Genomic DNA, 26,599 nt, shown 5'->3' on the forward strand with positions numbered 1-26,599 from the left:
CTTTCATATCGGAATCGAGGGCATGGATTTTAGATCAAGCCTCTACATATTCAGAATGATTATCTCAATTGTATCAACTGGCACTTATGCCAAGTGTACAACTGGTACTAAATGCAGCTGTGCTAAGCATAGAAAAGCTACTTTTTATCATGTAAGCTGGTCCCAGACTTGCTCTCCATTTTGAAAACCCAAAATGAGATCATGAACCTAGATTTCAATGATGAGAGCAGAAAACTCACTTCATAATATATACCCATTTACTCACCATTTAATCCCCCCAACTGTCCGAACATGCTTACCTTTTTGCGTACTCCTTCTTGGGTGCTGGACAGCTTGAGCAAAACAGGAGGAAGGAATTTAGATATAATATTCTGTAATTGTTCATCTGTTTCAGCATGGCCAAGTCGTAAAAAGACCCGTTCAAGCTGATCTATAATATAAGAAGAAAAAAAGAAGAACTTAACATATCAAACACAACCAAAACTAAATATTTTTATAGTTTAACCTTTTTTCTGTACTGCAGATCATTCAATCATGATTAGCCACAACTAGCCCTGTATGCAGAGGACTCTGATATACTAGGAAACAACACTAAAAAAGGCTTACTACCTAATTACACTTTCTTCCAACTGTCCTGGTCATTTAACCCCCAAAAGAGAAGAAAACAAAGCCAAGAATATCAAAATTCTCTCCTACATACAGTTATCCCTTTCTTCTAAAAGATTTGCATACTGAAAAGAATACAAAAATTCTGAAGAACTCTTCTAGATCTAGCTAGCGGAGGGAAGGAGAACTTTAATCCGACACCAAGGACAGTATCTATTTGGTGAAGCCGCCTTACTGATGAAGGTTCTCCATGGACAGAACCACTGCCCACTACTGTAGTGGGATTACCTAACCAGGATGTGAGAGACCGGTTTCAACCAAGAAAGCCTCCATGAGAGAAACATGTTACACAGCACCACCATGATGCTCCCAGCAAAACCCAGACTGTGACAAAGTACAGAACAAGTAGCCAGACCATTCCAACAGAAGGGAAGGAAAGAGAAGGGAAGGGAAGCGAGGAGAGGGGAGGGAGGAAAGAGGAGAGGAGGGGTTGTGACAGGGAAACCTACCATTTGCCAATGCTTTGATATTTGATTTTAAGGAAATACTGTTAATTTCTTAGGTGTAATAATGGTATTGTGGTTTATGTTTGTTTTTAAAGGTTCTTAGAAAAGTTATCCCTGGTGATTGAGAAGACTTCTAAGGTGGTTAGAAATGTCCTGTATCTTGTTCTAGGTGATGGTTGCAAGGATATATATCTTGATAAAAATTCATCAAGCTCTCTACTTTCATACTTTATTATACCTCAATTTAAAATTTTATTTAAGAGAGTCTTTATTTTTTAGAGATCAAGACTGAAATACCCACAGGTGAAATAATATAGTTATGGGGATTCACTTGAAATAACCAAGGGTGTGCTGGTAATTTGCTAGAGAGTAAATTTCAGATGCTCTCACAACACATACACACAAAAGATGACTGTATGAGAAGATATGTTAATTAGCTTGACTACAGTAATCATTCCACATGTACATATATATCAAATCATCACATTGTACCTCTTAAATACATACAATTTTTATTTTTTTTATATAAATAAGGTAATAGCCTCATTTGGGTTCTTATAAAAAATACTAATCGGGGCAGAGGAATGAGGAATGGGGAGAGGCCATATAAATGAAACCAATATTGGCCACTAATCGATTAACTGTTGAAGCAGCATAACAGATAAAGAGAATTTGTTCTTTTGTGTATGCTTGGTATTTTCCATAATTTTTTAAAGACACACACACACACACACACACACACACACACACACACACACAGAACACAGAGGTAAGACGTTCTGGTGGCAACAAGCATACCCTGAACCCAAATCTTGGTTTTTAAATACCATTCTCCAAAAAGAGGAACCAGGCTCCTTGAAAAAATGACAGATTCTGGGGCTGGAGCAGGGAAAAAGCAAGATGAACCTGAAGCATCTTGTAATGCTAAAAAGAAAATGGGGCCTGGAACATGCTGAAGGTCTCCAGGAGCCCCCTGTAAGAGTTCCAACATGGCCAAAGCTGAATAATTTGAGGAACAAAATAAACAAAACAGTACTGGATTATAACCCAGAGTATAAAAATTACTCTACATGAATCCATGCTGATGTAAATAAATTACTAAATGATTAAGTTCAATGGGGGAAAAGAAACCTCTTTCTTCTGAAAGAATTCCAAGTGTTACCTGTAGATACCTCCCCCTGCAGGAGGTACAACTTCATTTCTGCCTCCACCCTGTCTGAGAAGGTGGACTAGGTTTACTGAGTTGCTTCCAAAGAACAGAAAAAGGAAAATGTTAATGCTACAGTGGAGATGCTTGATAAATACTATCTTCACCAAGTGATGGAAGTTACCACCATGACTGATGTCACATGGCTATCATGATCCCTGATGTGACAAGAAGGGCACTGCACCTCTGTGGTGTTCTTTGAAAAGACCCAGACCATGCCCCCCCCAATCTAATTATCAGTAAAACAACTAGAAAAACCCAAACTGGAAGAACTTCTATGGGATACCCAGCCAGTACTGCTTAAGACTTCCTTTTTTTTTTTTTTTAAGATTTTATTTATTTATTCATGAGAGACAGAGAGAGAGGGAGGCAGAAGGAGAAGCAGGCTCCCCACTGAGCAGGGAGCCCCCCGATGCGGGACTTGATCCCAGGATCCCAGGATCATGACCTGAACCAAAGGTAGACGCTTAACCATCCGAGCCACCCAGGCGCCCTCAAGACTTTCAAGACAGTGAAACATGGGGAAAGACTAAGACACTATCACAGACCAGAAGTGAGAGGAAGACAACTAAGTGCAGTGTGGTGCCCTAGGTCAGATCCCAGAAGAGAAAGAGGACATTAATGGGAAAGTGGTGAAATCCAAGTAAAGCCTCAAAGTTTAAATTTTAAGATGATAATAAAGGAAGAAGAAAAGAGTAAGGAAGAAGGAAGGAGGAAAGGCAGGCAGGATGGCTATGAGATCAACAGACCAGATGCTTCTACACAGTGGCTGTGAAATCAGTCCACAATATTTGTGCCAGTTCCAGGAGGCTTGGCGCTAGTGCCTCACAGATCTCAGGGCAGCAAAAACTGTCCACAGATTTTACCTAGAGAAACGATGGAGAATTGTTCTGGGGAAGAAGGCAGAAAGTTGAATTCATAACAAACTGACCTAGAGAATCTGTACCAAAGGTTTAAAAAACCAAGTGATATTGGTCTCTCTCATTTTTTTTGTACAACTGTTCAGTTTCTTCTTATGTATCCCCACCATAGTGCCTAAACTTTCTTCTCTCCCTCACTAGGCAAGAAAATGTAGCATCCTCAATGTAATAAAATTATTTATGATGGGACTACGGGAATGGCAAAAGGGCACCAAACTTTATGTGGGACCTCTCCCAAACAGGCCAAGTGTACCAGAGGAAGAGTCAACCCTCCTACAGCCTTTGAGGAGCAGCAGTGTAACAGTCTTATGCCATCTTTAGTACACACCATACTTTAAATAAAGGTAATTAATCACGTTCAAGCTTTTTTAGAAGAAATGTAAGTAAGTGCTGATATAATCAAGTAGTAAATTTATCAACCTGTCAAAGCTAACAAAATAAAAAGTAAAGATTTAGCAAGAGTACGGTCCCTGAATCCCATTTTTAGAGGCACAGAAAGAATCTGCTGGGGACACCTGGGTGGCTTAGCCAATTAAGCGTCTGCCTTCAACTCATATCATGATCTCAGTCAGGGTCCTGGGAAAAAGCCCCACTTTGGGCTCCCTGCTCAGCAGAGAACCTGCTTCTCCCTCTGCCTCCCCCTATCCCTGCCCCCGGGCTTGTGCTCTCTCTCAAATAAACAAATTTAAAAAAACAAAAACAAAAACAAAACAAGGAAACAAAAAACAAAAGAATCTGAACTCTGTGCCCTTAACCTAACCCAGGAAACAACCTCACAAAAGTGACAAGGCAAATTAGGCCCAGGACCCCAAAAGTGTCTGTCTATTCAGAAACAAGGAGGACTGTAGCCAAAAGTTCTGAAAATTCAAAAGGAATCCAAAACTCAAATTCATCTTTCACACAGACTGAGTTTTTCGTGCAGGAAGTGAGATCCTCCAGGTCATCACACAGTATCTGAGATACGACAAACACTACGTCAGGGTCAGAAGCGAGTTCCATCCTCTCCACAACTCCAACATTATTCACTGCATACAAACTCATATCCAATTATTTTCACTTATGAGAAAAAGACATTGCCGTAACCTCAGACAATCACTGTTAAATGCAGAGACTATATTCTGAGCTATTATTTCCGGTTCATAAAACTAACATATTTGGGATGCCTGGGTGGCTCAGTTGGTTGGATGACTGCCTTCGGCTCAGGTCATGATCCCAGAGTTCCCGGATCGAGTCCCTCACCGGGCTCCCAGCTCCATGGGGAGTCTGCTTCTCCCTCTGACCTTCTCCTTGCTCATGCTCTCTCTCATTGTCTCTTTCTCAAATAAATAAATAAAATCTTAATAAATAAATAAATAAATAAATAAACTAACATATTTTAGGGGCACCTGGGTGGCTCAGTGGGTTAAAGCCTCTGCCTTCGGCTCGGGTCATGATCCTGGGGTCTGCGGGGAGCCTGCTTCCTCCTCTCTCTCTCTCTGCCTGCCTCTCTGCCTACTTGTGATCTCTGTCAAATAAATAAATAAAATCTTTAAAAAAAAAAAAAACTAACATATTTTAACCTAAAAACTGAAATATGACATATAGTATTTTACAGTTTGCCTTTTTCCTTTTGATTCATACAAGTCCTTTACCTTTGGAGCAATATAGGTCTCAGAACTTAAAAAATCTAAAGATTTTAGAATGATAATATAGTGTATATACTGCATATTTCAAATAACCCTATCCACCCAATGGGTTCTAGAGCAGTACCTGTAATCAAATACATTCATATTTCTGTAATAAAACATATGGGCAGTCACACTAAGTAGGATAATCAAAGATTATAAAGAACCACCTATCCATTCAGATCACGGTTTTAAATACCAAATGAAGAACACTCAAAAAACGTTTGGTTACATATAAAATCTTAAATATCTTTCCGTAGCACTAAATAAAAATCTAATTGATAATGGCCACAGGGAGACTCTGTCTATAGAATAGTATAATATATTTAACTAACCCTTTATTTGTGTTATTACCAGTTTTACAGTACCACAAATGATGCTTCAAAGAATATTTTTATCCCCGCATCTGTGCACTGGTATGGGTTTCTGTAAGCTAAAGCCCTAGAAATGGAACTGCTGAGTCAAAGTTCCTTGACTGCATGTGACCCAGTTTAATAGATTTTGGGAAAATACAGAGTAATGTATGAAGTGTTGAGTCACTATACTGTACACTTGAAATTAATATAACACTGTATGTTAACTATACTGGAGTTAAAATTTAAAACTTAATTTAAAAAGTCTGTGCTGGGGGGCATCTGGGTGGCTCAGTGGGTTAAAGCCTCTGCCTTCGGCTCAGGTCATGATCCCAGGATTCTGGGATCGAGCCCCGCATCGGGCTCTCTGCTCCGCGGGGAGCCTGCTTCCTCCTCTCTCTATGCCTACTTGTGATCTCTGTCTGTCAAATAAATAAATAAATAAAAAACTTTGAAAAAATTAGAAATAAATAAATAAAGTCTGTGCTGGTACGCCTGAATAGCTCAGTGGGTTAAGCCTCTGCCTTCAGCTCAGGTCATGATCCCAGGGTCCTGGGATGGAGCCCCACATCTGGCTCCCTGCTCAGGGATGTGGGGCCTGCTTCCCTTCCTCTCTCTCTGACTGCCTCTCTGCCTACTTGTGATCTCTGTCAAATGAATAAATAAAATCTTTTAAAAAATAAAAAATAAAAATAAATAAAAAGTCTGGGCTAATTTATACTACCATCAGTGTATACAACTAGCAATTTCCCCACACCCACTCCTACACTGAGTAATCAATTTTATAAAGATTGTAAGTAATCAATCTTAGCTGAATTGATAGATGGAAAGGGATCACACTGTTGTCTGACTTTATACCTATTTTATCAATGAGGTGAAGTATCTTCTCAAATATTTATTGGTCCTTTGAAATATCTTTTTCAGCAAATTACTCATTATTCCTTTGAGTTGCTGACTTACAAAAGCTTTTATATATTGGGAAAAAAAATCTCCCCCTATTCTCCCACACATCGTAAATACTTTTTTCCTAATATGCCTGTGATTCTACATTCTAGATTTTCATTTCATATCTAAGTTTTTAAAATATAAATTTACCCTTCCTTCCTTTTATGGCTTCAGAGTTTCTAGTCATGCTTAGAAATGCCTTTCTTATTACTCTGAGATTACAAAAAATAGTATAGAAAAGAGTTAACACAGCAGGCCTGAGAGAGCTATCCTTAGAAACACTGTCCTGCCAGGCTGGCCCGTGGCTGGCATCTGGAAATGGGTTTCAGGAGAGATTTCCCCCCACTCCCAGGACAGCTAAGAGTGGCTCACTGGGCCTAAACCCTTTGTACAAACAATATGGTTTATGCTGAACACCTGCTTTCCTTCTCAGAATCTGGAATTGTGGTGCGTGTTAGGCAGAAGATGCCAACACCACCAGCATTGATTAAAAGCCCTCAGCACTGAGTCTCTACTGATCATCTCTCGTAGACAACGTATTGTCTATGTATTGTCACACGTATTGTCACAATTCATTGCTGGAGGGATTAAGCACATCCTGTGTGACTCTACTGGGAGAGGACTCTTGGAAGCCTGGACCTGGTTTACTACAGACTTTGCTCCACATGCCTTTTCCCTTTGCTGATTTTGCTTTTTGTCCTTTCTCTGTAATACATCTTACACATGAGTACAAATATATGCGGAATCCTGTGAATTCTCCTAACAACTCACTGAAAGTGGGGGTGGCCTTGGAGACCCCTGCCACATATATATTTATCTAGGTTTTCTTCCTGCTGTTATGATTCTGCTTTCTGCATTCAAGCTTTTAATCTAGTTGGAATTTTGGGGTGGAGGGGGCACATGGATGTAAGAAACATAGTCTTTTGTGGGTTTTTAAAATCTTTTTCATTGTGAAATAAAACATTTACAAAAATGCACAAAATGGAAGTGTGCAGTTTCATGAATCATTACAAACATCCATGAAACTACCACCCAAGGAAAAAAAACTTATTTTGAAACCTGTACTACAAAGAAAGACTTCTATTGAAATCACAGTTGGAGAGGACTGAAAGACTGTTCAACATAAAAAACACAGTGGGTTTTAGGGACTCACCGAAGTTCACAGAGGTAATAAGCAGCAGGGCAAGAACTAGAATGGGGTCTTCTGACCTTCAGTCTAAAAAACCTTGCCTACGCTGTGCCACTGTCTGCAACAATTATCCTAGTTTCTATACAGCACTACGCTACACATACTACATCAGACACAGGGAGCCCTGTTTGAGAGCATCACCAAAAGATCATGACTTTGTCTCATTCAAGTGGTAGTTAAGACAAAATGGAACAATGTACAAAAATCAAAGGTCAAAAAATGACACTAGAGAAAGCTCACCACTATGAATCTGAGCTAATACGAAATGTGTCACGTTGCAACTTACCCTTCCTCCTTCTCCCTGCTCATCTAAATTCTGTCCTCCTTCAAGGCCCAGAACTCTCCTACTTCCACTATGCAGCACTAACTTCCCTAAGGAGATCATTCATGCCCTCATTAGAGAAGTTACTAAAACCCCATCCTGTGTCAGGGCTTGGCGGTCATGGATCAACAGAGCAAATAAGGAAGGGGCGAGGATGTGGCACAGGTCAGCAGCACTTGTATATGCTAGTTGTATGCTGAAGTACCAGAAAGCCAGAGACAGAGCGCCCAAGACGGCAGCATTTAAGGATAAAGGAAGGAGAATCCAAAAAAGGAAATGATAGGCAGCATACAAAAACAGGAAGAAAATGGAGTATGGGGTCAGAAGAACTAGGGAAAGTAAAAAACAAACTAGTCAATGAAAACTGGAAAAAAAACGGTTTACCCATATAGAAAACAAATACCTAAAAATTCCTTGCAGGTAGATTAATGACATGTAAAAAGTAGAATTTCAAAGATTTTAGAGTAAAACTGAGAAGCGAAAATTAAAATGCAGGCACAAAACATAAAACACTAATGGGTTAGGATTTTAAAATATTGCAAAACACACCATAAAATAAAAAGGTAAGTTATAAATAGCAACAATGGTTTTAAATGAAAAGGACTTGAATACAGAATACTTTAAATATTCCTGCAAATCAAGAAAAAGTAAATTAATCCCAATTTTTGAAAGAAAAAAAGGATATAAGAAAGCAATTCAGAAATGACACCCATATACTAAATAACACATAAAAAGATTCTCAGGGTGCCCGGGTGGCTCAGTGGGTTAAAGTCTCTGCCTTCGGCTCTGGTCATGATCGCAGGGTCCTGGGATGCAGCCCCACATGGGCTCTCTGCTCAGCAGGGAGCCTGCTTCCCTTCCTCTCTCTCTGCCTGCCTCTCTGCCTACTTGTGACCTCTGTCTGTCAAATAAATAAATAATTTTTTTTTAAAAAAGATGCTCAATCACAGTGATCAGGAGTACACAAAATTAATACAATAAAATAAGAGAGCATACCCTTTGCATCAGAAAAACTTTGCAGGGATGCCTGGGTGGCTCGGTGGGTTAACCTCTGCCTTCGGCTCACGTCATGATCTCAGGGTCCTGGGATCAAGCCCCACATCGGGCTCTCTGCTGGGGGGGAAGCAGATCAGTGTTTGATCTATTTTTTTAGATCAAACAAAAAAATAGGGGGGAAGCTCTCCTGCTTCCCCTCTCTCTCTGCCTGCCTCTCTGCCTACTTGTGATCTCTCTGTCAAATAAATAAATAAATATCTTTTTTTAATTTAAAAAATTTAATTTAATTAATTAATTAAAAATTTAATTTAAAAAAAAAAAAAGAAAAACTTTGCAAATCTAACTACCAACTGTTAGCAAAGACGGGAAACAAACCAAGAGGTACTTGATTAAGTTCACTGCTGATGGGGCGTACACTGATAAAATCTCTGAAAACAAATCTTGAGCAATTCTACACCAGGGTAACGTACTCTAAAGCTGTGCCATTCAAAGTAACCCAGCTGCAAACTGTCCCCAGTCAGAAAAAGATAAGGAACACTCTTCCCTCCCGTGGAGAAAGTCTCACTAAGATAAGAAATGTTAAATAAACTAACAATGATAGTTAATTTACGTTCTTCCACAGTTCCCTATGTGCAAAAAATAATTCTCCCTTCCTTAGACCACACTTTGCATAACCCTGTCCTGGAAAAAAACTCTCGTAGGCAAATACAAGCACAAGGAACCCCTGTGTAAGAAAGTGATCATACACACAGGGTCGGTAAAAGCAAAAACGTGGAAACAATCTAAATGTCAATCAACAGGAAAATGGATAGAGAAATTGTGGCAGAGTCATATGACAGTGAAAATAAACAAGAGTTAAATGTCATAAGGACCAACATGACAGTATCTAAAAACCTAAGATCAATGAAAGCAAGTGCAGAAGGATGTGTACAGTTTGAGTCTACCTAGGACAGGTTTATAAATGCAACATATATATGGTGCATATGACATATATACTTCACAGGAATGACCACCTCTGGGCTAGAAGGGAAGAAAGGAGGAGGAGGAGCAGGAAAGAGAAAAAAAGAGAATGAAAGGAAAATTATAATGGGTAACACAGCAAGCTTGAACTATGTCTCTAATATTTATTTCTTAAATAAAAGATGTTTTTGCTAACAGCAAAAAAATGTAAGGATTTGACAAAGATGGGTAGGACATACATAGATATTTCTAAGATTAATCTCTATACTTTCTTCATACTTGAAATTTTCATTATTTTTAAAACAAATACATACACCATACTAATTTTGTTTTAGATACAACTACCTAAAAGGGGTAAGAAAACATATCAGAGATTTTTCTTCTTTATACTTTCATGTACTTTTCAAATATTCTTCAGTAAAAATACATTTCTTTCTTTCTTTTTTTTTTTTTTTTTACAAAAATCTGTTGAAAGAAGCCCGGTTTCAGGGATAAAGAAAGAAATTTAAAGCACAGAATTTTAAAGCTTAAAAGGAACCTTAAAGACTATGGAAGGACAAAAACCAGAACATTTACTGATGGGAATGCGGTATAATCACTTTAAAAGACAGTCTGGAGGTTCCCTACAAAACTGAAGACTCTCAGCATACGATCCAACAACTGCACTCCTCGCTATTTACCCAAAGGAGTTGAAATCTTATGTCCACACAAAGACCTGGACAGGGATGTTTCTGCAGCTTTCTTCCTAAGTGCCAACACTTGGAAGCAACAAGAGGTCCTTCACACTAGGTGAATGGATAAATACAAACAACAAATATCTTTCAGTGCCAAACAGAAATGAGTTTTCAAGTCATGGAAAAACATGGAGGAAACTTGAAGGCACATTACTAAGTGAAAGAGGCCAATCTGAAAAGGCTATATACTTTTTGACTCCAGCCATATAACAGTCTAAAAAAGGCATAACTATGGAGACAGTAAAAAGATCAGTGGTTGCCAGGAAGGAATGGGGAAGGAGGGACGAATAGGAGAACACAGGATATTTCTGGCAGTGAAAATACTCTGTATGATATTATAATGAGGGATATATGTCCAAACCCATACAATACAGAATACCAAGAGTGAACTGTAATATAAAGTACGGACTTCTGGCGGTTATGTGTCAATGTGGTTTATCCTTGATTAAAAATGTACCATGCTGGTGAATGATGCTGATGGAGGAAGCCATGCTTTTGGCTGGGGGCGGGGCGCGGGGGATGGGACAGGGGGAGGACAGGGAGTGAAGCGGAGGATTACACAGGAAATCTCTCTGTGCCTTCTTAATTTTGTCATAAACCTAAACCTGCTCTAAAAAAATAAAGTGTTTTTTTTTTTTTTAAACTTAGTCTCGGGGCACCTAGCTGGCTGAATTGGTTGATTTCAGCTCAAGTCATGATCTCAGGGCCATGAGATGATCCCCGTATTGGGCTCTGCGCTGGGTCTGGAGACTGCTTAAGATTCTCTTCTCACCCTCTCCTTCTGCCCTCCAACCCCATCGTACGAGCACACGGTCTCTCTAAAATAAATAAATCTTAAAAAAACAAATCTCAGTCTCAAAAAAAAAAAAAAAAAACAGACCAAACACTGAAATTCTTCAATCCCAGAACTAAAAACAATTTCCAGTTTAGCTTATGTCAATTATTATATTCATGAAGGAAAAAAGCCTACTAAAAATAAATTTATTCATTTCATTTCCATTAAATATTTCTATAATCCATATTATTCACCAGTCTTTAATTTCTCTTTGTAAAGGCAAAGAAGGGACTTCCTTCCTTCTATCCCTCGCAAGGAAGAAATAACCAGTAAAGGTTTAAGGCCTTCCCTTCAATGTTACCCACCATTAGCCACTGATATTTCTGAAAACATGTAATTATTCCTGACAAATAAAACTGTCCATATAAATCATTCACTCTTCAGATCACTCCAAAAAAATACAACTTTGACTTCTGCGTTAAGGAGGAAAGGCTATTTGTTCACAGGATTAGAAAAGGCAAATACTGGGGCACCTGGGTGGCTCAGTGGGTTAAAGCCTCTGCCTTTGGCTCAGGTCATAATCTCAGGGTCCTGGGATCGAGCCCCACATCGGGCTCTCTGCTCAACAGGGAGCCTGCTTCCCTTCCTCTCTCTCTACCTGCCTCTCTGCCTATTTGTGATCTCTCTCTGTCAAATAAATTAATAAAATCTTAAAAAAAAAAAAGGCAAATACTGGTTTTTACTCATATAATCACTCATACCAAAAAAAGTTAAAAAAAAAACAGCAATATGTCCATTTCCTGAGCTGTATCATCTTTTCATAACAACTTGAACATCAAAACATTCCTTTAAAGTATGCAAGGCAAGCATACGCCATCAAAAAGAATATGAAGAGTTACTAAATTTAAGGTAGTGGTTATCTCCACATGACAGAATTTCAAAGGATTCTTTCTTGGCTTAATTTTATGTCATTGCTAATTTACTTCATGAACATGAATTACTTGTTTGAATTAAAATGAGAAAACAGTTATTTCAGAGAAACAGGTTTAGGAATGTTTTTAAGGCTGCTTAAGTTTTCTACAAAGAACTTTATTTTTTGTGAATATGAAAGTAAATTTTAAGTTGTTAATCAGGTTAGAGCTTACGTGGAAGCTGAAACTGAAATGGAAAGCTGAAAATACCTAGACCACTGCCCACTGCATCATAAATCAATGAATAATCTAAAGCTACAAGATATTTTGAGAAATGTCTATCAGGTTACCATAGAAATATACTAAACCCTAATGGAATAATCTCACAAGGAAATATTGCCCCTCCTGGTATTTATTTTCTTCTGATTCATACATACGTAAAGATATTACAGTCACAAGGCAGTTTCACATGGGGCTTTGAGCCTTAAAAAACACTGTGAGGGGGGCAACTATTGTCTGCATTTATAGATGACAAAACAAGCTCGGGATCTGATTTGCCAAAGGTCATCAAGCTAGTAAGACAAATTGTTAAGTTGAACCTTGATAGGTCTTTACCCTCCAAGTACACACTAGAACGCAGTACCTCCCTCTAAAGTACTATCTATTGAAGTAAGGTAATACTAGCTCCAACTTACAGATGAAGAAACAGAGCCTAGAATTCATTAAGAATGTTGACTTAAAAAAATGAGAAGAATATTGATCAAGACTTATAAGGCAGTAAAGCATCAGGGCGAGGGTTCAAACTCCAGGCCAGTCCAACTCCAAACCCAACAGTCCTTCCAGCACGCTAAACTGCAGCACAGCCGAAGCAGAGAAAGGGGGTGGAAATGACACAAAGCCTTACTGGACAACCATGTAAAAACATGACTCTGTACCCTGGCCACAGCCACTGTGTCAGGATGGGTCCCAACTCAATCCATACCTTCCTCAGCACTTCAGAAGTGGGACCAAAAAGTCAGGCCTCCTTGGAGTGCCTGGACCAATGAGAATAAAGCTGGTGGACAGGACCTGGGCATCTTTAGCCTACTCTGAAACACAGAGTCAGAGGAAGCTGGTCTGAAGATTGGGCATAAAGGCACAGAGAAAGCAGCTGGAAGAACTGGATGATTTCTAGTTTGTGAAGGCCCTTCTTGTTTCCATAAAACTCCCTAAAATAAATGCCCTGTTTTTGTTTAAGCTGGCTTACAACTGGGTCCAAATAAAAGCGGAAGGTCTTTGCCAAAGGGGATAAAAAAAGAAATACTTCTATAAAGGTACATTAAAAAAAAAAAAAAAGTAAGCGGCCAGAACATGCCTAGAGTGAATTATCAGATCAGAGAAAGAGTCCTTCCTAATGGTGGGCCAATGTAGCCCCAAAGGAATCTTCTTAACCATGAACCCCATTACTCCTGCAACAGCGATACAAACTGCAATTGCTTCCTAAGTGTACCATGTTGTCCCTGCCCAATTATTTGGTCAACCAAGTCCCCCAACTGGGAATACTCCCCCAACCTCTCCATCTCAGCCAAATCCTCCCATTCAAGGTCCAGCTCAAATATGACCTGCTGCATACCTACACTATCCATCTGAGCCCTACAAACTCCCTCTTCTACATCTCTGCTGGCACTCACTGCCTTTTGCTACACATTATGTAACTGCCCGATCTTCTCTGTTCTAGACCAAAGCAGTTCTTTGAGGTGTGATTTCAATCTGATTCCACCTAACTACCCACTCCTTCTCTACACTCCATCCTTCTATAGAGCTCCTTGGGTTGAGAAACTGTGACTGAAGTCCCTTGGTATCCCAGCACTTAATTCAGACCCTTGCAAAGAGGAGTTGCTCAAATACCTGTTGAATGTATGAAATATTAATTCCTCAAGCATTAGAAAAGTCATTAGAAGTTTATACATTTAACATCTATAGCAAGGGAAAGGAGGGGACTGGTGACAATTTATAATACCTGATGTTAGAATCTCCTGAAAAAGGGACGATACATATTTTAATACTACAAGTGCTTACGGTTTAAAAAAAAAGGGGGGGGGGTAGTAGGAATTCTAGAAGGTCTGATTGTGTGGAGAACTGGCCTGTTCCAAATGAGGAGGAATGCAGTAGTTACTACAGAGAGCAGAGGAAAAAAGAAAAAGATGGAGAGAGAGGACAGACCAGGGAAAGGACAGAAAGCCAAACACTATACCAAGACTTTCCCCATGACTCACATCTTCCAGAGTTAATTAAATTACTGAAAGGCTTGGGAGAGTGGAGTGAGTGAGGGAGTATATGCGTAAACCAGTGAAACAGGTGAGTTTTCACGTCCAAGTTGACATGAGTGGAACCAAAATATCATTTTCAGAATTGGGAACCTAACAGCTAAGAAAAACATAAGTAAAGTAAATTATAGGAAATTCACAAAAACAGGATGTGATGGGGGGGAGGGAGGTGATGGAGAGATGACCCCCTCCAGACTTTGACAACCTGTGCAATTAGGAGTGGGAGGCTAAAACTACAAAGAGTAAGGTAGGCCTAGCTGCCATGTAGATTTCATAGGTAATGATCTTTTCTGGCAGATCAATCCTGTGAATTATAAATTTAACCAGATACTAACTAAGGTTAAAGGAGTTAAAGTCCACATCATCTATTGATTTCTATACATCATTTCGATTCCCTAAATGTAACTCTGTAATACCTGAGTGACAAAAAAATCCAAATGAGGCCAGTGAGATACTTCTTCAGGAATTAATGCTTTCAATTTTGATCTCTACTGCTAGGTTTTAAATAGATGTTTGTCCCATTCCCTACCTTAAGAAAAAGAAAGAAAAAAAAAAACTTATTAAATGCAAACATACTTAAAAGAAGAATGTCAGGAAGTCCAGTAGTAAACATCAATAGAAGTCAGAGATGGGGAGAGGATCCATTCCACCGTGGCTCCTTGCAGCCAGGGCTGCCCAAAGGGGAGACAGATAAGAACCTCTGCAAGCAATGAGGCGTGGAGTGGGAGGTTCCTGCTGACACAGCCCCTGCTGGTACCCCTTACTCCCAGAACTGAGGCAATTAGACCAACTTCCCGTCTTCTAGCCCACCATCTTACCCCCAGTACCCAGGCAGATAATCCAATACGGACACCCCTGCACCAGGATGTGCTCGTGACTGAGCAGGGAAGGGGAAAACAGTCTTTCTTCTCCTGCCACTTCCGAAGTCCTAGCCTCCTGGAGATGACGTCAGGCTACTTTACGCCCCCAATCAACCCAGCAGAGCCTTAAGCAAAGCTACCCTCCCATGCTCACACACATCCCACTGCCCCCCTACACACACACACACACACACACACACACAGAGGGAGGGAAGGAAGAAGTCATAGGGTTTGCTTGGCAGGGCTGGGCCAAGTGATGAGACAAAAGCCCTCAACTGCACCCTAGATTTAATGAGTAAGTGTCACACTCCAGATGCACTGAGCTCCACAAACACTCCCACCTCCCAAGGAAGCCCTTTCCCCCAGAGACAGCAGTTGGCAGGTGGCCAGTTAGAAATCAATGTTAGTAAACTGATGAACTGAAAGATTAGTTCAGCTTAGGAAAGCCAGCTTAGAGGAGATAATGTATACTATGCAAGAGTTCAGACTGCATAAAAGTCAAATGTGATAGTTAAGATCCACCAAAGCAGCTCATTACTTAGGACAATGCTCATTTGGAAGTGTAAACTCTAGAAAGTTCTTTATTTAAGTCACTCCTTAAATTCCAGCATTTGTGGTTTGACCTGCTTGCCTTCAGTATATCATAACTTCATTAACGCATCTGTCACAGGCCCAAAAGCACTGAGAATGAATCTAGGAGCAAATAAACAATGTCCTTGGTTCTCTTCTAAACAATTCCTCCAACCTCTCAGTTTTCCATTTCTCTCTAATGGAAAGAAGATATGTGAGATAGAAAAAAAAAAAAAAAAGTTTATGCTAAATTTGAACTCTGATTTATAAAATACTCCATTCGTTCTATCCCTCAAAATTCCACCTAACTGAATTAAGGAATCATACACCATCAGCAGCAATATACATACCGAAAAACAGAAGGCATGGGGCAAGGGGAATGCAACAGTTAAATTAGAAGAAAGCAGTAAGATGCACCTTTGGATTGAAACCACAAAACCCAAGGTACACTGGATATTGAGCTCATGATATCAGAGAATTACAGTCTGAACTTACAGAGTTTCAGTCAAAGGACCATCCAATATCTTCCAAGAAAGACAGACACTAGAGTCTTATTCAGCCCCAGAATGAAGCAGAATTTAGTGGTTTTTCCATCACAGTACATGTCAAAAAGGCAGAATTAGGAATATCTAATTACTATGATGATGCCTCTTTCAATGCCCCCCCTTTTTTCTTTTTTCTTTTTTTTTCCTTTTTTACAAATAAAACAGGATGACATTCTGGGAGCATGTAAAGTCATTTTTTATTGCGGCAGACAATACTACTTGTAAACTAACACTCATAGGCTTTTCCTTGTGCACACTGCTAAGGAATGTCTTCAAGTTTCATCTTTTTCTCTCTCTTGCTAATTGTTTAAATTTATGCTCACGCGATGACATACAATAGAGGCTTCAGGATATATAAACTAACATGAACTTCACTAACTCAGGATAGCTGGAAAAGGAGAAAAACCCATGAAGATCTTGGCAAGAAATTGCTGGCTACTTGATAACCTACGCATTTTTAAATGCTACTACAAAAAAATGCACACATCCTAAGGAACTAAGGAACTACTAACCTCTACAATCAATGTGATACATGGTTTATCCAGTCTTGACAAAAATCCTCTGGATCACCAATGGTAGGTTCATCCACTCGTACATATGCAATTGTATAAAGAATCTATTATTTAGAACACCAGGAAAAAAAACAATTAAAAGATTTATATTCATAGCTACCGTTAAGAAATTTTTTAAAAAGCACTTTTCATTTCTATGCTAAGATCTAATTTGATGCCCTGCTTTGCAAATTCAGAATGAAGAGGAAAATATTATAGTGATTACCAAACTGGAGAAAGAGTAAGGAGTGTGTCCACAAATAAAAGTTATTATATAGAAGTAACACACTAATAATTTAAACTTACTCACTGAAGATTAAAACACTGGAATACCAATATAACACAGATTTCATCATATATGTATATGTGTACATATACATAAATATCAACATACAAAGTCTTACATTAGTATTGGAAGGAAGTGTAATTATACAACAGTTTTTTAAGAGGGGTATTAGTAGGTGGGTACACATGCTACCGCACATTACACCTGAGAATATAAACGGTGAACATTCGTAACCCTGGGAACCTCTGCCCTCTCTCAGCACTCACGATCCCCTTCCCTGGTTCTTCCTGGTCTTCTTCTCACCCCTACATATGCACAGCCCCCAGACAGCTGTCCTCGGGACAATCTGCCATTCCCCTGACTCTCCCATCACCCCCACACTCTCCCAATCTTCAGACCAAGTTCCCACACCCAAAGAAGCCACATGCCTAGCACTATGCCAAGCTCTGAACATGCATTCTCTCTTCCCACTCTTCTAACCACTCTGTGAAATAGGTTTGTTATTATCTCATTTAACAGATGAGAAAACCAAAGCCCAGAAGTTAGGTCCCTTGTTCAAGGACGTTAATCAAAAAGCAGCAGAGCCAGGATTTAAAACCATCTCTGACGCCCCGTGACATTTCAGCTACTATTCCAAAGAGTCTCCCTGAGCAATACAACATGGGCACCTCAATAATTCAACTCATTCACTCAACAAATTATTTCTTTGTTGAAGGCAACAAACCTGTTCTCTCTTTTCTCCACTTTTACCTCCCTAACTCTGTCTAGAGACTGTCTTCTCCACACTCCACTAATCTCTCAGGTAGATTCTTGGAATCATCTCTAACTCCTCCCTCTCTTGAACAACACTCATCTACTTGGCTGATAATTTCTGCCTATTTTAGGGATTCTAGGTTATATTACCTCCTTGCCAAATCCACTTCCACTGCCCCACTTCAGACCCTAGGTTTCTTTCACTTGGCTCCTGTGACACCCTCCTAAACTAGTCTTGCTCCTCTGGGTCTCTGGATCCACGCAATCAATGTTACACCACTGCCACCTGTTATCCTTGTAAAACAGACCTACTCATGTTACACTCCAGCCTAAAAGCCTTTGATGGTGCTCTACTGCCTACAGAACGAAGTCCAAACTAGTTGTGTTGGCATTCCCACACAAGCTGGTCCCAACCTATCTTCGCAGCTTCATCTCCTACCGCCACCCCCAACTGAAATAATAATAATTTACACAGAGCTTAATTCCTTATACAATGCATTTTCATATACATTAATCATAACAACACTAGGAGTATTTCTTATTATCCCAATTTTATGAGAAAGAAACTGAGACCTAGAAAGGTCAAACAACTTGCTGAAGATCCCAAATCATAAAAAGAACATAAAAGGCAGAAAGGGTCAAGTATCAAAACTCCAAATTTTATCTCCTTCCCCAATACTTCCCACAGCCATAGCACCCCTACTCCAGCATATCAGACTCCACCTTTCTCTGAAAGTATTTTCTAACCTCTCTTAGCTCAAGGTATTTGCACTTGAAATTTCTAAAGAACAGTGGTAGGCATTTTTCATATTATACTTTATATTAGTTATTTATATTTATATATAAAGCTGTGTCTACAGTGAATTATAAGCTCTATGAGGACAGGACCAAAAGTTAGTCACTCAATTTTTATAATAAGTCTGCTTATTTAACTGAAAAATGTGTGGGGAAAATAAGCCACATAAGACGACAAGCATCAAGGCAGAGACTGGCCAGGCCTGAAACCAGAGACCAGAAACCTGGGTCAGACCATCTGAGCATGCCGGCAGTGCTGATAATTTTAACATCTACCTTCTGAACAAGGTCGAATAACCCAGTGCCAACCATTTTCACTGACAGTGGCCTTTATTAAATATTACAGTTTACTGAAAGCACAATTCAAAAACAGAATGGGGTGAAAACGAAGAATTAGAAGTTGATAAGAATCAGAAATACCATTATTTCCCATTTTGACGTTCCTCTTTGACTAAGTAACCAAAGTTTGAACAATACAGACTTGATTTAGCCTTTCTACAAAGATCAGCTCAGCTGCCTGGATGGCTGTCTCTGGGGTTATTTCAGTAGGCCACAGAATCACGTTCTCCCACACAGCTACACAGACAGCTTCCCACGTCTCACCCTCTCAGAGAACCACGAGGCTTCATGGCACTGGCAGAGCCTCTCTCAGAAGGTATCTGACATGTTGATTATCTCACCAACTTTTGCAAGTGAAGTTCCCCACGGTTATGTCAAATGGTCAAACTGAACAGTGTCAGTGCGCTTTAAGATTACAGGCCCTACTCCTCCCTGAGTTGTCTTCATCCCAGATCAGATTCTAAGGATGCCTTATAATTATAAAGCCCAGAACATGAAACCACTGAACAGCTGACTTGGGGAAAAGTCTCAAATGCTTCCTTCCCTCGGTCAGAAATCTCCCTGTCCACTGCTGAAACATAACCACAATGTCAACTTTTCCATGAACTGGCAGAGGATAATATTAGAAGAAAAACTAGCCCACATGCCCTGCACTGAATTACACTCCATTCCAAACAGTTACAGCACTATGATCTTAAGTAATTTACAAACTAGATTTCAGAACTATTTTTGTCAGAACTAACTGTTCTCTATCGTGGCATCTCACCCAAAATTTTGGGGCGCCTGGGTGGCTCAGTCATTAGGTGTCTGCCTTCGGCTCGGGTCATGATCATGGGGTTCTGGGGTGGAGCCCCACATCGAACTCCCTGCTCAATGGGAAGCCTGCTTCTCCTTCTCCCACTCCCCCTTCTTGTGTTCCCTCTCTCGCTGTCTCTGTCAAATAAATAAATAAAATCTTTTTTTAAAAAATCTAATATTTCTATCCAATGAACCTCAGAATACTGTCACATTTTATACACGACAGCAGATTTCTTCTGGAGGCTACTAAGACATTGGGGCGAGGGGGGGCATGTTGCTCTTGTTATAAACTGTGTATTTTCCCTTTTAGAGAGAGTAATACAACAGTCAGAATTTACATCAACTTTGGAATCAGAGAATCTGAATTCAAGCCCTAACTCCGTAACATGAAGTAAGTTCCACTATTGAGACAGTAATAGCCCCAAACTCACAGGGATGTTGAAAGGATTAGGTCAGTCCACAGGTACAAAGTGACTAGAACACATGGTAAGCTTTCAATAAACATCAGCTTTACAATCACCCAATTCAAAGTCACAATTCATGAGATTTGTGAAAGGATAACAAATTCTAAGAAACCCCAGCTCGAGATTGCCCTGCTTACCTTTTGGCAACTTCCATATGTCAATGATACTAATCAATCAGTCAATCGATAAAAATGAAATAGAAGAGAAACCTAACAGTTCTGCTTCCCGGGAGCTCCCGCACAGTACAATGGCAGATACAACCGAAAGCAACTATAGATTTAATTTAAATTTATAGCATGTGTGTCACCTCAAATACAAAGATAAAAAATGCTGATCTGAAATCTATAAAACCCAGTGTTAGCAGCTATATATCCCTAAATAGCAGATGTGGGAACCACAGACAATATGACTTTAGCATGGTCTATGTTACATAAGCATACACTTTGGTCCTTACATATTTGTCTACACGTACGCTTCCTCTTTCATCTCAGCAGTATCGTAATTCCGTTGGTGGACCGTGGTATTTCTTTTGCACCCCACAGCAATGTTAAACAGCAAACAGTTGGACTAAAGTGACATCTAGGTAAGAATTTAGCAGCCCACCTGACCATATATTTTCATCGGCATGAACACGGACTACGGTACACAGCAGCCTGGCTGAGTGCACACTGGAGTCTGAGACACCTGGGATCCGACGCCACCACTCACTTGCTGTAGGACCCGGGGAACCTAAAATGTCTGTTTTCCATTCCTTAAAACAGCAATAACAATTTTACCTACCTCTTACGATTACTGTGACAAATAAAAGAATACATGCAAAACATTTCATGCTAGTTCTGAAATACTAAGGGGAACATTTACAGATGTCTTCAATTTACTTTAAAATGCATCAGAAAAGGATGGATTGAGCACTTAGTGCCACTGAGCTGTACAATTAAAAAATGATTAAGATTATAAGTTTCATTACATGTGTTTTACCAGTTTTTAATTAAAAATGATTAAAATAAAATTATAAAAGGTGGATTGAAAGATGGACAGATACATGATAAAGCTGGTAAAATAGCAAATGGAGAGCCTAAGTAGTGGGTATATGAATACTCACTTTCAATTTTTCTGTATTTTTGAAGACTTTTACAATAAAATATTAGGGAAAAAAACAATGCTGGCATCCAAAATTCTGCTTTTATTATCACTACTAGTCAAAATAATAGCCAGCAAATATTCAGATTCTTGGCTTCTTTTTAAAAAAATTGTATAAAGCATCATTTTATCAACCATCTCTCTTTTTATTATGACCATTCTAAAACTAAAAGTAGCTTATTTGAAACTGCTTAGCCAGTACTTTATGTACGTGATTTCAAGTTAAATTATTCTAAGGTACCAGCTGCCAAGCATTTAATCTCTTCTTTTTTTTTTTTAAGATTTTATTTATTTATTTGAGAGAGAGACAGTGAGAGAGAGCATGAGCAAGGAGAAGGTTAGAGAGAGAAGCAGATTCCCCTTGGAGCTGGGAGCCCGATGCGGGACTCGATCCCGGAACTCCAGGATCATGACCTGAGCCGAAGGCAGTCGTCCAACCAACTGAGCCACCCAGGCGTCCCGCATTTAATCTCTTCTGAAGGAACACAGAAACCAAGTCAAGAAATATTTGTGGTCCATGATCGATGACTTGACCAAACAAAACAATGGAAAAGCAAGAACTGGAATTATTTGTTCCTAACTTTTTCAGTAGCTGTTGAAGCTGTTAAGTCCAGAAGTACTACCAGAAGTACTACCAGCACCTTAATAGGTCCCTGTTGTACAGAGGCATGCTGCATATACACAATATGTCAGCCACTTTGTAATGATACCCAGTTTGGGGCACCTGGGTGGCTCAAGCTTCTGCGTTCGGCCCAGGTCACCATCCCGGGGTCCTGGGATGGAGCCTGGCATCAGGCTCCCTGCTTAGCAGGGAGACTGTTTCTCCCTCTCCCTCTACCCCTCCCCCCAGCTCGTGTGCGCTCACATCATCTCTCAAGTAAATAAATAAAATCTTAAAAAAAAGAATGATATCCAATTTTCTTGTTTTTTTCCCCTCTCCAAATGGTAATTCAGATTTTAAAGTGTTTAGTGGTACTACAGGACCTCAGATACCACAAGGTAGAACAATTTAAATAGACCACCTCAAAGCTACTGCGATGCTACTTTCAAAAATACAGAAAAGAACGTGGTGGGAACGTGGAAAAATTGGAACCCTTGCGTACTGTTGTTAGGAACATAAAACGGTATAGCCACTGTGGAAAACAGTATTGTGGTCCCTCAAAAAACTGAAAATAGAATTATCCTAGGACCAAACAAGCCCACTTCTATGTATACACCCAAATGAACTGGAAGCAGAGTCTCAAAGAGGTATTTGTTCACCCATGTTCACAGCAGCATTACTCACAACAGTTATGCTGTACAAGCAACCCAAGTACCCATCAACAGATGAATGGATGAGAACATAAATGTAATATATACACACAATGGAATATCATTCAGCCTTAAAAAGGAAGAAAATACAGTCACATGCTAAAACAGAGATGAACTTTGAAGACATTAAGCCAAGTGAAATAAGGCAGTCAGAGAAAGGCAAATCATGTATGACTCCACTTATATGAGATACCCAGAGCAGTCAAAATCACAGAGACAGAGAGTAGGATGGTGGTTGCCAGGTGCTGGAGGGGGGTGGGGTGGGATAGGGAGGTCAGGTTTAATGGGTATAATGTTCCAGTTCTGCAAGATGAAGAGTTCTGGAAAGGGACTGTGGTGATGGTTGCTCAACAATATGTCCTTAACACCACCGAACTATACACTTAAAAATGGTTATGACGATAAATTTTATGTGATGTGTATTTTACAATAACAAAACAAAACAAAAAGGGAAAAAAAAAAAAAAATCAAGGAACTGATCTCCCCAGGAGGTTTGGCAGGGGTGCTCCAGCTTGGACCCGACAGACGAGGAATCAACCCGTTGGCGCTCAAGCCATGTCCATCTCTATACACACCCTGAGACCTCGTCCACTGAGACTCTCCATCCTGCCCAGGGTCACACCAACTGTTCATTTCAGCTTCAAAACTGACAAACATTACTCTTGCTACCGCAGTTCTCTGTCAAAGCAGCACGGACCTTAATCTCTCTAAACCTGCCTGCTCTTTAAAACAAGGATAATTCCTACCTACCAGCCTTACAAGGTTGTTACGAGGGCAAGACTGAGATCACGTATATAAAAGGAGCTTTAAACTGCCAAACACCAAAGCAGCAGAAATTACTATGTTTATAACTACTTTCGCATGGAAATTCAGAAGGGACTATAACAACATAAACTTCACAAGGCTTGCGACACCTCACCCATGTTTCATTCCACTTACAAATCGCATCACCCCTAAATAACACCTTTTTTGTTTTTGTCATAAACTGAAAGGGCAGCACTGAAGAAACAAACAAAAGCTCAAGCTAAGCATTTCGTCTCACCACCCCAACCGCAATCAGAAATCATCTTACGTGTCCTAGGAAAATTCCATTTTTATGGCCCCAGCGTGGGCCTGCGGCGCCCAGGAACTACACTTCCCACAAAGCATCGAGGTGAACCCGAGCGGCGGGCGGGGCGGCCTGGCATTCAGAGTGACCACCGCTCTCCCCAAACGGGGATCGCCGTCCCCTGAAAAACGACAACGTTTACGGTCGAGTGTGAAAGCGCTGTCGGCCCGCGGTCCCGCCGGCGTCCAGCCCCGCGACCCTCTCCCTGCCCTCCCGCCCTTCCTGCTCCACCTGAGGGTCACCGCCTATCCTTGACCTTTCCGCTGATTGCTAGGGTGTCACAGAGAGGCACCTTCTCCCCCGCCCCCAAAGCTCCATTTCTAGAATTCCCCCAAACAGTTGGGACCCGGGGCCACGGCGGGGTCAGACGGGACGCGCCGACACAGCCCACCACCCTGAGGGCCCCCGGCCCGTCTGCCAGCCCGAGAGCCGCGGGCAGGGGGTTGGGCTGCCCCCACCCCCGGACCCGGGTGGATCGCTGGCAGAGGTGGCTCCGCCCGGGGCTCCGGTTTCAATTTCGCAACGTGACGGTGCAAACCTGAGGCCTACAAGCGCAGGCGGCGGCGACCGGCGCCCCGCCCGCCCGCCAGGCCCGAGCGCCCCAACCCCCCGCACGCCGCGGCCGCCGCCCGCCCACCCAGCCCGGCTCCTGGCGGGCGGCAGCGCGCCCCGGCCCGCCTGCCCGCCCGCCGGGCCCCGGCCGCCGCCCCCGGCCCCGCGCAGCGCCGGCTCTGACTCGCCGCGGCGGGCTGGCGGTGGCACTTACTCAGCTCGTCCTGGGAGGCGGAGGCGGCGGCCGCAGCCATGTTGCGCCAGGGAGGGAGGGAGGGGCCGGAGCGGGAGGGCGCGGACGGGCGGCGCGGGGAGCTCGCCGCTCTCGGTGCGGCAGGGGCCGGGAGCCGCCTCCGGTCGCACGGCGCGGGCCGCGCTGCGCCCACGAGGCCCGCCCGCCGCCGTCGCCGCCGCCTGCGTCCTCCTCGCTGCACGCGTCGCTCTCGCGGTCCCCCGCGAGCTCGCGACTCGGGCGCTCCCACCGCCTCGCGCCTCTGCAGAGCCGCCGCCGTCCGTCGGCTGAGTCCCGGTGCGCCCGGCCCGCGCGGCGGCTCTGCGGCTCCGCGCCGCGCTCGCCCAACTCACGCCGGTTTTATATTTAGAAAGAGCTGAGCCATCCTCCCAGCGGCCCCCCCGCCGGGCCCCTCGCGCGCCCGCCCGCCCGCGCTCGCTCGCTCGCTCGCTCGCGGCTCGTCCTGCCCACCTGCCGCCGCCCGCCCCGAGAGCGCTCCCCGCGCGAACCCGGCACGCGGCGGCCTTCGCGGGCGGCCCGGCCTAGCCGCCCCGCCGCGCCGTAGCAGCCTGCGGCGGCCGCGACACGAAACGGACGCGCGGGCCTCTGACCTGAGTCGGAGCCGGTCTCCATGCCGGCGATGCTGCGCGCGGCGCCGCGAGGTGGGCGCCCGGGAGCGAGGCGGCGGCGGGCTCGGGCCCGAGGGGCCGCGCGCCGCAGTCCGGGAGGGGCCTGACCGGGGCTGGCCCGCGCTATCCCCGGCCAAGGAGAACGTCCAGGCGGGGCCCGGGCTCCCTCTTGAAAGGTCTGCGGCTGTCACGTCGGCCAGTCCGGACCTGAAGCAGCACGCCTGTCCAAAGGAAGAGACGTGGACTCGGAAAAGTGGAGCCGGGTTCGGAGTCGGCGGGAGGAAGCCCCGCCCTGCGCCTCCCGCGAACTTCTCGGCCCCGGCGCGTTCAACGCCCCGACCCGGCTCCCTGGGCTCCTTCTCTTACTTAAAGCCCGGGATCAAGTATAGTTTTTGATGCTCTCAAACAAGCACTACGGTGTGAAGGGAAGCCACGGAGTCCTACTAAAACTTAACTGAACCAAGATACTGGAAGTTCAAAGTCAAGCACATAGGCTTATACGAGCTTTTTTCTTTTTTTTTTTTTAATTTTTATTCTAATAACTACGTTCTTTTTGGTAACCCGAGTGATTTATTTCCAATATGCCGATTTGAACTTTACGGCTTAAGTTTGTCCATGAGGTCGTGGATGTGAATAACACTTGCAAAATGGAATTCAAATTAAGGGGTTGCATAATGCTGTACTTTAAGTGACGGCACGGTCAACAACAAATTAGGTACAAGATGAGATGCTTTTTTTTTTTTCTTTTTTGGCATAAGAGGAAGAAATCAAGACCGTAAATGGATTGAAATTGCATTTACTCCTAAAAGAAGTCCATAAAGCCCTAGCTAATGTCTTGAAGAATGAATATATGTCATTCCAGACGTAACTTAGGCAAGTACAAGGTACTTACACGACATTAAAGGCATTTATTTCCTTTATTGCTTTAATATGGAAATTATACATGATCTTTGGGAAATTTTCAAATGATTGGGGATATCATAAAATTAAAAGTGAAAAGCCTTCCACTCTCACCATCCCATTCCCCAGCGAAAAAAGTGGTTAACAGATACAGTTGAGAGTGCATTATCTGAGGCCTTGTCTCTGCATATATGTATATATCCCCAAAAGCAACTAGAACGGAGAGAGGTTCATACTTACAATAAAGTTCTGTATCACTGATTTTCCCCCATTAACATTCTTCCCCATTAATTCAAAAAGGTCTACACCACCACTCTTTTTATTAATGACCTCATACCACATTAAGTTCACCAATTCTTTTTCTGAGGACAT

The 26,599-nt window shown here is 42.0% G+C and overlaps 1 protein-coding gene across 1 annotated transcript; it reads right to left on the bottom strand.

Moving 5' to 3' along the window:
- Positions 1-298: 298 nt before the first annotated feature.
- On the bottom strand, positions 299-26,599 carry LOC116862752 (translation initiation factor IF-2-like). Its single transcript, XM_032850159.1, has 5 exons — positions 26,468-26,599; positions 25,310-25,548; positions 24,681-25,169; positions 16,882-16,985; positions 299-430 (listed from the first exon to the last, which is right to left on the bottom strand). Exons 1-4 carry the CDS (start codon positions 26,597-26,599, stop codon positions 16,907-16,909), a joined length of 939 nt encoding a protein of 312 aa, XP_032706050.1. The 3' UTR covers positions 299-430; positions 16,882-16,906.

This window comes from Lontra canadensis, unplaced genomic scaffold, assembly GCF_010015895.1.
Source record: "Lontra canadensis isolate GAN:19392208 unplaced genomic scaffold, GSC_riverotter_1.0 scaffold317, whole genome shotgun sequence".
NCBI lineage: Eukaryota > Metazoa > Chordata > Mammalia > Carnivora > Mustelidae > Lontra > Lontra canadensis.